This window comes from Tetranychus urticae, chromosome 2 (genome assembly GCF_039701765.1).
Source record: "Tetranychus urticae isolate SD_2017Ah chromosome 2, NJAU_TeUrti_SD_1.0, whole genome shotgun sequence".
Taxonomy (NCBI): Eukaryota; Metazoa; Arthropoda; class Arachnida; order Trombidiformes; family Tetranychidae; genus Tetranychus; species Tetranychus urticae.
The window spans coordinates 8,079,188-8,094,989 of NC_142959.1; the positions used below are offsets into that span (position 1 = coordinate 8,079,188).

At 31.7% G+C, this 15,802-nt stretch overlaps 2 protein-coding genes and 1 long non-coding RNA gene across 3 annotated transcripts; 2 read left to right on the forward strand and 1 right to left on the reverse strand.

Moving 5' to 3' along the window:
- The first annotated feature begins 475 nt into the window (after window positions 1-475).
- Window positions 476-6,025, forward strand: LOC149093805 (uncharacterized). The gene is made up of 12 exons (XR_016198335.1): window positions 476-795; window positions 917-1,075; window positions 1,396-1,834; window positions 1,958-2,134; window positions 2,340-2,497; window positions 2,580-2,834; window positions 2,925-3,038; window positions 4,126-4,231; window positions 4,431-4,599; window positions 4,663-4,928; window positions 5,099-5,350; window positions 5,472-6,025. It is a non-coding gene; the product is annotated as an uncharacterized LOC149093805 (long non-coding RNA).
- A 2,974-nt stretch (window positions 6,026-8,999) lies between these two features.
- On the forward strand, window positions 9,000-10,217 carry LOC107367979 (L-xylulose reductase). Its single transcript, XM_015935756.3, has 4 exons — window positions 9,000-9,115; window positions 9,182-9,279; window positions 9,363-9,517; window positions 9,607-10,217. The coding sequence occupies exons 1-4, from the start codon at window positions 9,064-9,066 to the stop codon at window positions 10,034-10,036; spliced, it is 735 nt and encodes a 244-aa protein (XP_015791242.1). The 5' UTR covers window positions 9,000-9,063; the 3' UTR covers window positions 10,037-10,217.
- Window positions 10,218-10,302: 85 nt separating this feature from the next.
- Window positions 10,303-15,250, reverse strand: LOC107367978 (solute carrier family 22 member 12). The gene is made up of 6 exons (XM_015935755.3): window positions 14,700-15,250; window positions 13,211-13,314; window positions 11,566-11,717; window positions 11,326-11,494; window positions 10,843-11,270; window positions 10,303-10,770 (listed from the first exon to the last, which is right to left on the reverse strand). Exons 1-6 carry the CDS (start codon window positions 15,129-15,131, stop codon window positions 10,436-10,438), a joined length of 1,620 nt encoding a protein of 539 aa, XP_015791241.1. The 5' UTR covers window positions 15,132-15,250; the 3' UTR covers window positions 10,303-10,435.
- Between the last annotated feature and the right edge of the window lie 552 nt (window positions 15,251-15,802).

Sequence of the window (15,802 nt, forward strand, 5' to 3'; positions counted from 1 at the left end):
TTCCTTTCAAATATCTTCAACTCTTTCTTTTTGTTCATCTTTTTTCAATGGAAATTACTTGCGATTAATCTTAATAATCAATTGTAATTGCCAATGTAAATCTCAGCTCTATGTAATCACTTTTGGTCAAATAATAAAACTCAATCTAAATCTATTAACAATTGAAGTTAACAATTTCCTAACTGTTGATGATGATGATTAGGAAGGAAACAGGTTAAAAGATGAAGATAATTAAGTTAAAAATGTGCTTCCGGGCAAATTCAACACTAAGAGAGAAGCAAAAAAGTCCATTGTTACATCTTTTTCTGGTCCAAACGCACTTCTTTGTATCCATTAACTGACCAAATGTCAACCTTTTTTCAAACCATTTCATTAAAATTGTAAAATCATTATTTATTATGTAACTGTCCCTTAACCTTGTGCCTTTGTTGCCATAGCAAAGGTTACCAATGGTTGTTAACCATACAGTTAGTCATAAGGTTGAACAATTTTTGTCATTGTTTTGCGCTTTTTTATCGTTTCATGTTTTTTTCATTGTCATCATCATCGGAAACGGAAATTTTTCATCCACTGATATTTGGACGGATGTTGGGTGGATGTTATGTGTCAAAATTGAATCAGATTCATGTTATTGAGACAAAATTATGTCTTGTTTTTGTTTTCAATGTTTTACTTTTTTTCACCTTCCCTTATTATTACCTTTCATTGTTTCCAATCGTTATTATCACCAACTTCATCATCCTCATCATCATTATTGTCATCTTCATCTCTCTGCTTTACCGGAAACCCTTAAGGGTGAGTCTGACTCATGAGAAGTTGAAATCATCCAACCATGAATATTGAATTTCTTCCCAAAGGCAGTTGCATTAATTATTGGATGACAACTTTTCAACTTTCTCTCTTTTTCTCTCTCTAGATTGAACAGATGATAAAAGGTTGACAAAACAAGGAAAGTAAAAATGACAATTAACATAATTTCGTCCACATCAATCATTAATCCTGCCTGTTATTTAATAGCGGTTAACAAATAGACTCTCAATTTTAATCGTCAATAGAATTGAGGTCAAGATGAAAGGTAAACTATTTTAAAAATGAAAAGTAAAGGCGAAACAAAAATCGTCTAAAAATACAACCGTAACTTGTTTATTTGTTTCTTGAAATTTTCAGGAAAAATTTCAACCAATCTGATGTTAAAATTGTAGTTACAATTATGAAATAAGTAATTTATTGAACTTGATTGTACAAATGAGAATTGTTGAATCGTCAATTCAATTATCCCACCAAAATTTTGCAAAGCATTTCCTCTTGTACTTTATGACGTATTTTCCCTCCAATTCTGTCAACCTTTTCCTAATAGTATTCAAGATTTATAACTGTTTATTTATTTCGTTTTAGATCAATTGTCAATTACTCTTATCCAAATTTATGGCTAAATTAGTGTTCAACCATTCAAGCAGAGATCACTGGTTCTGGTTGTATTTCATTTTAACGGCTGTTGATCACAATGCATTCAATATTCATTGCGTTTTATCCTTGAATCTGATGGTTTCTTTATCTTCACAGTTCTTGGGATTTTCAGCTTGAGGTTTAACTGGATTAAAAAAGGTCATTATTGTGTTGGATCAGCAACTGGTTTTTGGCTTTCGATGACATTCAATACCATGATGTATAACAGTCTTGGGAAATGCAAGATTTCGTACGAGAGTTGAAACAAGATCAACAAAATTTACTCATGATCTATCCTTTCAAGATTCTTTGAAAATTGATCTACAATTTATAATGCAAAGACAGTTCAATTACCCTGTCAATTAACTTAGAAAGGAAAGAAAAAAAGGTAAATTATTAACAATGAGGAAGAGTTTTCACTCAAAAATGAACACTTTTTCACTTTTTGTGATCAAAATTAACATGATTAAGGATTGGGTTTACTACAAACTGACGTTTAACTCATTTTTAGGTTCAATTATTCATGATGGACTTTTTTGATGTCGGCAGAGATGTTAATATTTTGGGTGTTAAAAGATGTTTAAAATGATGATAATCGACATGAACTTGATTCATTTTCAGTAAAAAGCTATCTTCTGTCCTTTTTGATTGACTTTAATCTTATTCACATCAAAAGGCACATTCTAAGGTAAGTTGCATTGAATAGTCACAAAGGTATGAAAAAAAGATTGAAATTTCTTTTCTTCATCCGGATAAAAAATGATGTTTAATCTGAATTTAAATGATGATATATCAGTTTGAAGCTGCCCAAGTCAAAACTGTATTGATTATGTTTTCTTGAAACTCTTTCTTACAAGCTGATAATGTGTTTTTTTCATCTGCTTTTTTTTCAGCAAATTATTCTTACCAAATAATATTGATACAAAATTGATTGACAGGTCAAGTTGATGAGTACAATCATGTTCACTTCTAAACAATCTATTTTGCACTTGATCACAATTAACCAAGGAAGGAAACATTTTGCTAAATCACGATTCTTCCATTACTTACGGTAAGACTACAGAAACTCTGTTTAACTCTAATTAATTCAATTAACAATCCGTTTTTTACTCTTCCTTTTTAAAACGATTCAGAACATTCAAGAAGATGGTTCCATTTTGGTATCCATTATGGTGGTCAATAGTGAAACAATTGAGACAAAAGCGCAATCTAATTTAAATATATTACCAATGAGCAAATGATTGGATCACAATGTAGCTTAAAGAGTGTTATTATAATACATTGAACCATAATGAGCTTCATACGGAATCTGTCTCAACAAATTGTTGAATCAATTGAATATTTGTATTTCCTCTTGCAACTCAAGATTTCCTCCTTTCACTTTAATGGTTGGTAATTTAATTTTTATGATAAATCAATTTTATAATAAGAAAAGCAACAATAATAATCAAATTTTCATTGTTTAACTTTTACTCTAGGACCGGTGATCGTTTTAAAAAAGGGCCAATTATGTTTGAGGTTGAGGGAATCCCTATTAACCATGGCTGGTTGATTTGAAAATTCATCAACAACATTAATTCACTTTTTGAGTGGTAAACTTTTTCCACCTTATTGATTTAAACCATCATCATTCAAACTTGAACATTCAACATGATTGTCATCATCATCATCGTCTTCTTCCTCCTTCCCAATGGATCTCAACTGAAGAGTTTTGCTGAATAATTTACGTTGAAAAATATCAATCGATTCAATTTCGTTAAGGATATTAAGTTAACTGAAAGCTTCTCATTTTCATGCTTTACTAGAGTTTATTTTAAACCACAACAAAATAATTATCATTATCTATCTACTCAATTGTGATAATGATTACTAGTTTTCTGGTTAATATTATCCATCATTACTATTATTATCATCATTATCCTGAAAAGCGTAGTTGCCACTTTTTTCACCAATTTTCCCTCTGCAAGTCTTCCATTTTTTGCAACATAAATGATAGAAATTGAAGTAACTATTCATATTCAGTAGAGATTTTTATTTTCTTTTACGATTCCTCAATTGATTCCCATTAGATCCAATGTAATACTGATTATAAACTTAAAGAAGCCAATAGATTCTAAACTGCAGGAAAATTGAGAAGAAGACTGTTTAATGAAAGTTAAGGGCAAACGATAATCATGTTCATGTTCAGTTTTTTCCTGGATAAAACTACAACATGATGGTCATGATTACCTCTGCATTTCTTCTTGTTGCTCTTGCTGCTATTCATAACTTGCTTCAGTCAAATTAATACTTCTCCACCCGAAATTATCCATCCATATTGAGCTCTCTTTATATCAAACGAATTTCAACTTTCCGTTGATATAATTAAACCTGTTGACTCTTGATGATGATCATCTTGAAGAAGATGAAAAAAAAGAAAAGACCACCTTCACTCTGAATAGACATTCACTGAGCCATGATAGTAAACAAGTTAGACAAACAAAGCTAAGTATATAATAATGAAATAATAGAAACACAATGTTAGACTAATATCAGTTTTGCTAAGAAAAAGAAACAAACAAAAAAAAGTGATTCAAGTTATCCTTTTCATTCTTTTAAAGTATACTTAATCCACCTTCATCTTCCTCCTCCTCCTCCTCATCACTCCTCCATTGGTGACAATCATTGTGTGAATAGTAGCGACAACAATGATGACTCTGATGATGATCACTGGTCACTTGAGATGCTAATTATCTTTGACAAAAGCTTAAATTTTTGAATCACTTCATCATCCTGATAATCAAAGGTAACTAAACCATTAACTTTCACTGGTAAAATGTCACTTATGTCTGTACTTATTATTAACCTTTACAATACAAATTGTGTTATATTTATGAGATGAACAAAATATTCACTCACAATCATGTCCAGTATCAATTAGTACAACACCTGAACAGAATATATTTTTTTCTTTGCTAATTTTTTTTTCTCTTCTCTTTTCTCAGCGGAAAAATTTTCACCCTGGTTGAGCTCCACTTTATTCCTGAGCTTCACTGTTGGACAGTCAAACGATGCATGAAATTACCATCTCTTTGTGTCCCTATAAAGTCCACTATTGCACCATAAAGTCAACATAAATAGGCCTGACAATTGTACTTTCAATTAGTCTGAAAGGTGAATTTATTAACATCTAATTATTTTGAATATTAATACCGATTAACTTTTAATTCATTTCAGAGCTTGAGTTGTTTTTTTTCTTCGGGAAATGTTGGCCTTATAATTGGAATGGACTGAGTTTTATTTCATTTTTTTCTTTGAATATCTTCAGTTTGGTTGGTCAATAGCTATCATTTCTTGAGTCTTCTTTAGCTGCTAACCAGTGTCAATCAAGCTACAGTTGACCAAACTTTTGGGTCCAAAGTTGAGGAAACAAATTATAATGTTGACTGTATTATTGTTGATTAGCAATAATATTTCATGTTTGAATGAAAATGTGAATAGAGGTTAGAGACGAATCTTTTGGCTTGAGCATCAAACTTATGATGAAAAAAATGTTATAAAAAAGATGAGTGAAAAGATGCTGACAAGTCTGGGAAAAGTTTTTCAGTGATGAGTCGGTAATAGTTTATGCCCTGCTTTGATTGAAGAATATACATTTTTGTATCAAATTTAGGGCGAAAATTTGTTTTTCCTGGAAGATAATGTTCGATCTAAATCAATCTGGACTCCGTGTATTAAAAAAACGACAATTTATTTATGATTAAAAGATTCATGGAAGAAATTGTTCGATCTAAATAAAGGTTCGGTTCTGAAAAAATTGACGAGCAACTATCCAGGTCAAATGCTCAACAGTTGCGTTGTGGTCTAGTGATTTGCCAATTTCCAAACAATTTATTATCTGGATTCTTATCATTTACAATCTCATGTAAGTAAATCACTTTTTATATCACTTTTTTCATTAAATCAATAAGTCCAGTTTTCAAATTTTTCCCAGTAGAAAGATTTAATGCTATTAATTTTGATGCTTTCACATCATTTTTTTCAAGATTCAAGAAATAGCTGTGTTCAAGGGAAATCAGGTTGGCTTGGAAGGCGACTTGGTTTGGGATTTGGTCCAATGAAAGACAAAGCCAGTGACAATAATTATACGCTGAAAAAATGGATTACAAGTTTCAAAAGATTCAAAACTTGATCATTACTTGCCATTCAATATAACATCCGAGATTATTCAAGATATGAGAAAATTTAGAAACGATAAAAGGTTATCAAGATTGGACTATGAAATTTGACTCAAAAGCGGGATTCATGAGCTTCCACATCAACTTCAGTTTAACATTGACCAGATTTTACCCGAGAAATTGTTATGAATGGGTTCTGTTTCAAGCATAACCAAGATTCAATTCATGGTTCATTGAACAATTCAACCAGTTGTAGTTTAATGACAAGGTGATGGCATAAAGGCATGGAAAGCAAAACATCAATGACTTGACTCTTTCAACTTGGAAATTTTAAATTTCATTTTCAACTTTGACTTTCCAGCAAAGCTGATACAAATTAATAAGCTAAATGTTCAAGATTAAACTTCAAATCACTAATCAGTATATACAATGAAGTTTAATGGATGCTGTTGAAACTATGACCCCTGTAAATGACCGGTCTGCTAAAGAACAATCATTAATGAAGGAAATAGAGATTCATCGAAAGTAGTGAAACAGTGATGAACAGTTATTTGATAATGTTTCTGATGGTGATGGTGGTAATGATATTAATGGTGATACAAATGAACATCTAGGCGACAACACCCAACACATGATACAATAAACAAAACATGATAATACAAATATCAATAATAATAAGCATAATAATGATAATGGTGAGGTCTTCGCCCGTTTAACTTTACCTTTCATCCTTAGCTATTTTAAAACGCTTTTTCAACAATTTGAATCAACATTTAAAAGATCATTTGGGACAATGTTTAAGGAAATGGCTATAAGTGTATAATATAACTAAAGATGTGTTAATGTTTCTTATGTAGCATTTCATACAAACTGGGAAGAATCACATTTACAATTGAATCTACCATTGTTGTCACCATTATAATTACAGTTCAATTTTATACTCTTGTTCGGACAGCTTGAAATGATGTTCAAGAAATGATTAAGGGTGTGTTGAACAACACAATCAATTTGAACATAAATCAGTTGTTTCAAAGGTGTTGATCAAAGCGTTTTAAAAATTTTTGCAAAAATCACTTTCATATCAAAAGCAGCAAGATGGCTTTTGATCAGCAATTAGTTTTAAAAAAGCTTCAAGCAACAATCCAAATGTTGACCAAATGTGGGCTGTTTGCAACACTTCAATGGTACCATTGCATTGTTTTTTGCTATTACTGGCTATTATGGCTGTTTATTATTATATTATTAGAGTTAATTGATTAATTGTCTTTGTGTTGACAATTGACCAGCAAGAGTGTTGTCAATATCTTAATGTATTTGGACATTACGAGGGTAAAATGATGTTAACTTGACCAAACCTGAGTGTCATAATAATGGTGGTAATAATGGAATCTCAAAAATTGCCTTTCAATGTTCATGACGTTTGACACTTCAATTGTATTACAATCATTAGTAACTTTTATTTTCACTCATATTATTCCCATTTAACTTTGGAGTTAACCTGGCTTACCTTTAACTACTATTCATATGAACCAGTCACCCGAATAATTTGCGTTGAACCAATTTAAAATGAAAATGACAATTCATTGGTTGGTGATGAGCTTTGTTTATTTGTTTGACCATTTTTATTGTTTATCACAATTTGCTTAACCAGATTCAATTCAATTGTTTAGTGGTTTTTAAAACCATTTGGTCAGATTGATATAAAAAATAAACCAATTTGGCTAGTTAAACCTGGTCATTTGGCCATTTTCATTATACCTTTCTTGGTTAATTTTCAAGGTTACAACTAGTTGTTAACAATTCAACTCTACAATTTAAAGTAAATCTTATTTGATTTTCACCAACAAAATAATGTAATGTAAGTAATGAAACCAAGTTCAAATAGCAAATGGATCCGATGAATTGAATAGATTGGCTACTGTCTTGTTGAAATACAATTACCAATGTAAAAAAAAACCTCATTTTTCCTATTTTTTGCATCGGGTCTTTTAAAGCATAGTAAACAATTTTAAAATAAATTCCGGGTCTTTGATCATAAGATGTATTCAGGATAATTAGACGATTCCTTGAAACCAAAAAAGCAAAATCCAATGAAATTTATCACTTACTCATGTAGAGACTTTTGAGAACTAGGATTGATCTTGATTGCTATGAACCAAGATAAAATAATCATTTAAACAATGATAAGTAATATTGAAAAAAATTAACAACAATCCAGATCAAAGAGTTTGATCCTTTTGGATCCAGAATCTGGATTCCAGATTAATATGCTTGCTGCCCTCTATTGAGCAAAATGTAGACTATTAATGGTAAAAATGTAACAAATCTTTCTTAATCAGTATCTCTTCGAAGGAGACAGAAATAATTAAAATTATTCAGATAATTAGCTGAATGGGTCTTTAATCCAATAATTCATGATAACGGCAATTTCCACTCTCTATTCAAGTTATCACGAGAGCTTGAATTGGGATCACCCAAAGAGTAAGAGACCTCTTTGGCCCTTTAAGTTTTCTTGCCCTTAACTTTTTCATCCATTTCCTAAGAAATAATAAAGATTCTTTGCATGAATAAGAAATAATTGATTAAACAATAAGAAACCTTGGTTGGTAAAGGGTGTTAAGGTTTATTTCTTGCAAAAACAGGGGAAAGAAAAAAGATCTTATCTGAAGATAGAGATGAAATCACAAAGATAAAAGGTTAATCAAAATACCCAAGCAAATGAAAGTGACCGATTCATATTTATCGCCATGTTATCACCATTTTCATCTTTATTTTCAGATAAGATCGCTTTTACCTTTTTCTATTTTGCAAGAAATAAACCTTAACACCCTTTACTTTGCTAAGAAACAGGAGTAAAAGATGATCGGCATAATATATTGTCTTTTGATTAAAATGACGACAGCACAGAAAATGATAAAAACTCTGATATTCAGTTGTTTGAGCATCTTCAATCGCAATCACCAAGTACAATAAAATTTTGAGTGATTCTGACTTTCATGTTTCAATAAATGACTAGACAAACGAAAGCGTTATTTTCTGATTTACTAAGCAGCAGAGTTTTTCAATTTTATGCAGTTTGTATACTTTTTATCAGCACAAATTATTATAAAATTGAAAAAATGCACCGGCATGAAATCTATGTTTGATTAAAAATATCAACGCACAGAAGATGAAAAGCCCTGTTAATGACGGTGGATAAAGATTATCTTTCGCCGCAAGATTAACACAAGATGCATAATAATCTTTATTAGTGTTAATGTGATTTGAGTGAATGAGCATCTTGAAAACCACAATCTCTGACAATCGATTACTCAAATACTTATCTTCAGTCATAACCATCAAGGACATGCATTGGTTTAAATTGAAACTTGTTACACCAGTTGAAGCATTTTGAGCAACAAGCTTCTTGGGGTAAAATCACTCAACAAAGTCAGATTATTTGTTGGATTCACCAAAAGCCATGGACATTTCATTCAAAGGGAAACGTGCTCTTGTCACTGGAGCAGGAAGAGGTAAGAAGTCAACTGTCAATCAATTTGATTTGTATTCATATTAATGTTTTGTATTGATTTAACCAGGAATTGGTCGAGACACTGTGAAAAGACTGGTTAAACTTGGAGCCCATGTTGTTGCCTTAAGTAAAACCAAGGAAAACCTTGATACACTCAAAGCAGAGGTTAGTTTTTAAAATATTTATTTGAATTTATATATTAATAGATGACCTGATAGTGACCATTTAACCTTTGTGTATTTTAATAGATTCCTGAGGTTGAAGTTGTACAATGTGATCTAGCAAATTGGGAAGAAACTCGCAAAGCTGTATCTTCATTGGAAACAATTGATTTGCTGGTCAATAATGCTGCTTATGCTAAACTCGATCCCATCGGTGAAGTTGATGAGAAGACGTGCGATTTGTAAGTAACTCTTATTTCTGGTAATTTCCAATGCATATTCACCAAAAGTTGAACTAATTCTTATCGTAATGTGTATTGTGTTTATTTAGACATTTTGACATCAATGTCAAATCGATCATCAATGTTACCCAAGAAGTGATTAAAAAGTTAAAGGCTGCTGGTAAGCCAGGATCTATTGTGAACGTTTCGAGTCAGGCTGGAATGGTTGCTCTACAAGATCATGTAGCTTACTGTGCATCAAAAGGAGCTGTTGATCAAATCACTCGAGTTTCTGCCCTTGAATTGGGTCCTTTCAATATAAGATGTAATTCAGTTAACCCAACTGTCGTTGAAACTGATATGGGTAAAAGAGGATGGGCCGATCCAGCTAAACGTCAATGGATGATGGAGAAGATTCCTCTGAGGAGATTCGCTGATGTTGACGATGTTGTTGACACGATTGTTTATCTTCTCAGTGATAGATCAGCCATGATCAACGGTGTTATTTTACCCGTTGATGGAGGATTTACAGCTTGTTAATTTTATCGAATCATTGCTTGAACTTATTTGTCCCTAACTATGCAAAAGGTGTTATTAGTTCAAGGGTTAAAGTTACAATGTAACAAAATAGTTGAATGAAACAATAATATTCTTGCTTTGCTTCTGTATTTCGTCTGTAAAATCTCCTTAAGCTCTTAATAAATATTACCAATAAACTGAATTTCTGTTTGCGATTGTTTTCTCAACTGTTAGATAGATGCTTCTCAATTTACAATGATTTGCATCCAATAAAATCCACAATCAAATTACATTACAAATGCTCTCTTGTTATTTATTTTTAATGTTCATTTGGCCATTAAAACAGTTCACTCAATGTTTGAAAAATACATGATTGAGTGAAGTGCTTCGTGTGATATCAAAATATATCAGAATGTATCTTCATTTCTTGTCCTGATTCGAGCCCAGTTTATCAGCTTCTGCACAAGTTTCAGGAAGGGGAACGCCGAGCGTCTCTGGTAAAAATAAGACTAGAAGACCTGAAACCGCTGAAGTAAGTCCAATTACTGTCAACGGAATATATGATCCATATGAATGTAAACTTATCACGAAAGGAGCAATAAACGCTCCAAAGTTATTCAAACAAAGTCTAGTTGAAACGGCTCGACTTCGGAAAAATGTTGGTACAATTTCAGCCACATAAAGGTAAAGTATGTTGAATGTGTTTGCTGCCGTGAATCGTCCAATGTAAAATATCACCATAAATTGGATGGAATCTGTAAGTCGAGTAAATAAAAGACTCTGATGAGTTAAATCTGTCAACAAATGTTAACCTTAAATTTACTTACTCCTGTCTAGTAAATTAGCTGATTCATAGATGATGAAGGATAAGTAAATATTGATCAGCATGATTCTCTTTCGTCCGTAACGATCAGCAAGATTCTTGGAAACTAAACAAGCGATTGCGTCGATAAATGCATTCAAGGATAGAACTAGAAAAGGATTTTTAAGTAACACTGCTGCATATAAATTGGTTCCAATGAATGAGATGCCATTGAGAATACTCAAGATTCCAGCGAACATGAAGTTTCGACAAAGTCTTGGATAGTTTAGGAACTCTTTTAAATGAAATGGAGCCGGTTTCCTTATTATTATGGAATCAAGAACATCTTCTGGAACTTGTTTACCATTAAACCGAGCAACAGATGTAAGGACTTTACTTCCCTTTTCAACCTTTCCCTTTGAATATAACCATCGAACTGACTCTGGAGTAAATCTGAACAGTTAAACAGATCAATATTATTGTTTCGATTCAACGAGAAATCACTTACATTGAAATGATTGGAATCAAAAACTGTGCCGATGAGCTTAAGATCAATAAAAGCTTCCAATTCGCAATGTAATAGGCAAAGGCTGACCAAAGAGCGCTTGTTATTGAATGGGAAGCGACAAAAGCAGTTGATACAAGAAGACGATTGCGAAGACCAACAAATTCAATCACTAAATAAACAATTATAAAGGTTGGTTTGTAATGATGTAAATATTAATTAATAAATGACTGGATAGTTTACCTAAAACCAAAGTAACAGAACCAGTAAATGCAAAGCCCATTAAACCTCGACTCAAGACAAACAGAGTAAAGTCATGCGAAAAGAAGACACCAGCTAAGCCAGAAAGTCCAGCGAGGGTGAAAATAGCCATTGTGGTCGGAACTCGGCCAAAACTATCAGTGAAACAAGAAATACAATTTAGTTTGGTCAATAATTTTACTAATAAGTTACATTTGTTGCTAAAAAGACACATTTGTAGCATTTATGCACAAATTGAGCAAATTTACACAAATTGAAACAAGTACTGCAAAACAAATGGGTAAAAACGGGTAACAATGAATTTATTTCGAATTTTGACTTCTTGAGTTTGTAGAGACATAAAAACTGAGCCTTTTCGTGCAATTTAAAGCTTTCTCAGATCAATAGTTTTCTAGAAAATTGCGTTAAAAGTTGAAACTTCGATCGCTTTTTGTACCCTTACAGAAGCAGACTTTTTCGTGAAACTTATTTCGCGTATGTTACATTTTATGCTTAACTAGAAAATGAACTTATTTTAAGAAACAGAATTTTCCGTTTCTTTATAACATCGATTTTTCGATTTCCATTTAAACTGACCTTTTTCGATGACGGACATAGTTGGAGAGCTGAAACTTCTAAACTGTCCATAAAAATTGATGGATCAGATCATGGATTGAATAGTTTTTCCAAACAATCCACAGTTCTCCTAATTTTGGCCATTGGCCTTAAAATTTTGAACCTAAATATTTCGAGACTGATAGCACCTACAAATATCATTCTTCGACACAACATTAGATTTTACTATGGGCTATAATATAATATTAAATAATACATTCATTAATGAATAACCTTCTAATAAACACGATTCGCGTTTGAGTACCCAAATAACTTTATCAACCAAATCTAAAATCTGGTAACATAACAATGCAATGCTATAACTTTTTTTGTAGCATCTCAAATAATTTAATATTCCATTTTATTATAGACTACAATTAAATCTAATGTTTGAGCAAAGAAAGATGATTGTAGATGCTGCGATTCTCGAAATATTTCGGTTCAAAGTTTTAAGGCCAATGGCCAAAAATCAGGAGAACTGTGGATTTATTGGAAAAACTATTCAATCCATGATGTGATCCATCAATTTTTATGGACAGTTTAGAAGTTTCAGCTCTCTAACTCTTTCGGTCGCTGAAAAAGGTCAGTTTAAATGGAAATCGAAAAATCGAAGTTGTACGGAAACGGAAAATTCCATTTCTTAAAATAAGTTCATTTTCTAGTTGATCATCAAGTTTAAACATACCAAAACAAGTTTCACGAAAAAATCTGCTTCTGTAATGGTACAAAAAGCGATCGATGTTTTAACTTTGAACGCGATTTTCTAGAAAACTATCAATCAGAGAAAGCTTTAAATTGCACCAAAGGATCCAGTCTTCATACTTCCATAAACTGACAAAGTCTAAATCAAACAGAAATTCATTTTTATCCGTTTTTGTCCATTTGTTTTGCAGTGTTTTTGAATGAATGTTACAATCGTGTTAGTTGTGTCTTTTCAGTAACAATAAACTATTATTGCTACTGAAACTAGTATTAGTAATTGTACTAGTACTATTATTAATACTTGTTAATATTACAATGCTACAATACTTACATATCAGAAAAGGTACCAAAAACAAAGCATCCGAGTGTCGCTCCAGCCCAATAGATTGAGTGAGGTAAAAGCGCTTTCCATCTCTCATTGCAAACCCAATTTTGCTGTAATTAAATTAACCATAATTAAGGGATAAACCATTAATAAATGATGAAAAATGACAAGTAATGAATGACAATTAATCTAAATTGCTGACAATTTTCAATAAGAGCAAGAATGTTGTTGCTTCGATGAAAATAAATTTCTGGCGTTTCATAAAATGACAAGGTTCGTGTCAAAACTGAAGTCTAATTTGAATTGAACGGAAAGTCATTAATTGCGTGAACAATTAATCAAAATTAGTTTAATATTAAACGTTTGATGAGTAAATGAGGATTTAACTGTTAATTAATTGTTGAAAGTGAAACAAATTGCAATCAATAACAAAACCTTGCAGACCTTTGAACAGACTTAACCTGCTTCTGCTAAAAATAGTTTCAAAGCATCTAATTGAAGCCAAAAATATAGCAACAATTTGAAGGACGGAATTAATATTTTAATCCTTTTTCAATGATAATCATCTTTCTAATTAACTCAACATGAATTGGTAAACTGTTAAATTAACAAAGGAATCAATGAAACCTTGAATTTTGACCAAACATTGAAATCCCTTAATCCATCCTAATATGGACACAAGCTAATATAAATAAACTGTTGAATGATGAGATTTGATTGTAATAGACGAGGAATATGTAATTGACCTATTTTAATAAAGTAACTTGTGATCAATAAAACAGATAAACATTGTGTTGATTCAAGTCTTGAAGTCAACTGTTTGAAGTTCAGAGTGATATCCATTGTGAATTATCTCATAATTAACTGATCTCAAAAAGTTGTGCTCAATCTTCAAGAGCCAACAGTAAATAGGACAATTATGTGAACTAGATCAGTTAACTATTTGATGTTAAATTATATCATAACAATTGATAAACCTGTAAAAGTCCTTTTCAAGTCAACAATTTCAATATCGCTCTAAACTTGCACCCGATCATCCAATTTTGATCAGTAACGATTTAATTTAACTGAATGCTTCTTAAACATAATCAAAACCCAAACAATATCACTTTTATATTATATAAACTGATTGTCATTAGATATTATGACACTTGTTATCATAATAATAAAAGAGCGTAATGAAGTTTTGATGATTTATTCAGAGTATTGATACTTGGACTGTACCACTCACTGGTTGCATGATTTACACGATTAATCAACGAGAATAAAGGAAATCTTAGAATCTGAATGAGAGCAATTTCTTAACGTAAAGCTCGTCTGACTTCTTTTTTCATGTCCTCATGCTTTTCTCGGTGTAATTATTTCAACCAAGGCCATTCAAGTACACAATGAATTGTCTTAACATTAAACTGATTATCAAAATTGAATCTTAAACTTTTGATGAATTTACTGGTTAACCGAGGAGTTAAAGGTTAAGTGTTGATGGACAGCTTACCTCTGAAACGAGTGTTGGGTAAATCAGGTTGTGATCGTATTCCCAGCCTTTTGGACAGGGCAATGAATCGGTCAAGTTTGGTGCTGAGTCGATGTAACGTTTAATTGAACAGGAACCTTCATATTGATGGACTAATTGGATTGGTTCAATTGGTGATGGACTGTCTATTGAGTTGATTAACAGTGGTGTTGTTTGATTGATTGTTGATAGATCACATTGGTGAGGAGGAATTAACAGGATCAAAAATTGTGAGATCATATTCATTGAAGTTATGGGTCCAATGAACAGGGCAATGTAAAGAGTTAACAGTTTTTGAAAGGAACCAAAAGAACCAACATATTTGGTCAAAACTTCCTCTAAGGTCAGTTGACCAGATTTACTTTCACATTTACCATTAATCAGGGAATTTGATTCTTTCGTGTTTTCACCCATTTCTATGGATAGTCGGCAACTGTAACAATAAAATGATAAATGTTGTTGTCTCAATAAGTTCAAGAATAAAAGTGAAACTGATTCAAAAGTAAACTCAAATTCAACAGATGGAAATGATGATCATGTTGATGATGAGAAAGTAAAAGGGAGGAGAAACTCGAGAAAGGGATGAATCTTTTTCTTACAACTTTCTTCTTCTTCTTCATTAACCTTATCATCTTCAGGATTGTCTGCAATATTTGATCAAACATTTAATTGTTAACCTTACTTGGTACATCAAGCTCTAGAATCAAATTTCTAGAGTTTAGAATTGTTTTCAATCGTTGATTTCATGATCAACCTCATCAAATGGCAATCCAATCTCATAATGTTTATTCATTTTACACTGATTAAATCTTACCGATGAAATTTGATTTGAATCGGCCTTTTTTGTTAGCAAGCTTAAAGGGTTCAATTAAGAGTGGAAGATTGATTTGAAAAGTCACTTTTTCGAGTTTTATTGCGATAATTTGAAAAATTAACAGATTTTGATTGATAATTTGACACATTTAAATTGTTAAATGGCCGTAAGTAACAATTTTGATCTCTAAATTCAATAATTTTTGCTTGGGAATCAAGACTAATCATTTTCTCGCTTCTCTAACACTATTAAGACTTTATTTCAATCAATA

Coding starts and splice junctions, on each gene's coding strand:
- LOC107367978 (XM_015935755.3), bottom strand. CDS start 15,131: ATGGGTGAAAACACGAAAGAATCAAATTCCCTGATTAATGGTAAATGT. Junction 13,315..14,699: donor ACCCAACACTCGTTTCAGAG/GTAAGCTGTCCA, acceptor ATTTAATTACAG/CAAAATTGGGTTTGCAATGA. Junction 11,495..11,565: donor TTCTGTTACTTTGGTTTTAG/GTAAACTATCCA, acceptor TTGTTTATTTAG/TGATTGAATTTGTTGGTCTT.
- LOC107367979 (XM_015935756.3), top strand. CDS start 9,064: ATGGACATTTCATTCAAAGGGAAACGTGCTCTTGTCACTGGAGCAGGA. Junction 9,116..9,181: donor TGTCACTGGAGCAGGAAGAG/GTAAGAAGTCAA, acceptor TGATTTAACCAG/GAATTGGTCGAGACACTGTG. Junction 9,518..9,606: donor GATGAGAAGACGTGCGATTT/GTAAGTAACTCT, acceptor GTGTTTATTTAG/ACATTTTGACATCAATGTCA.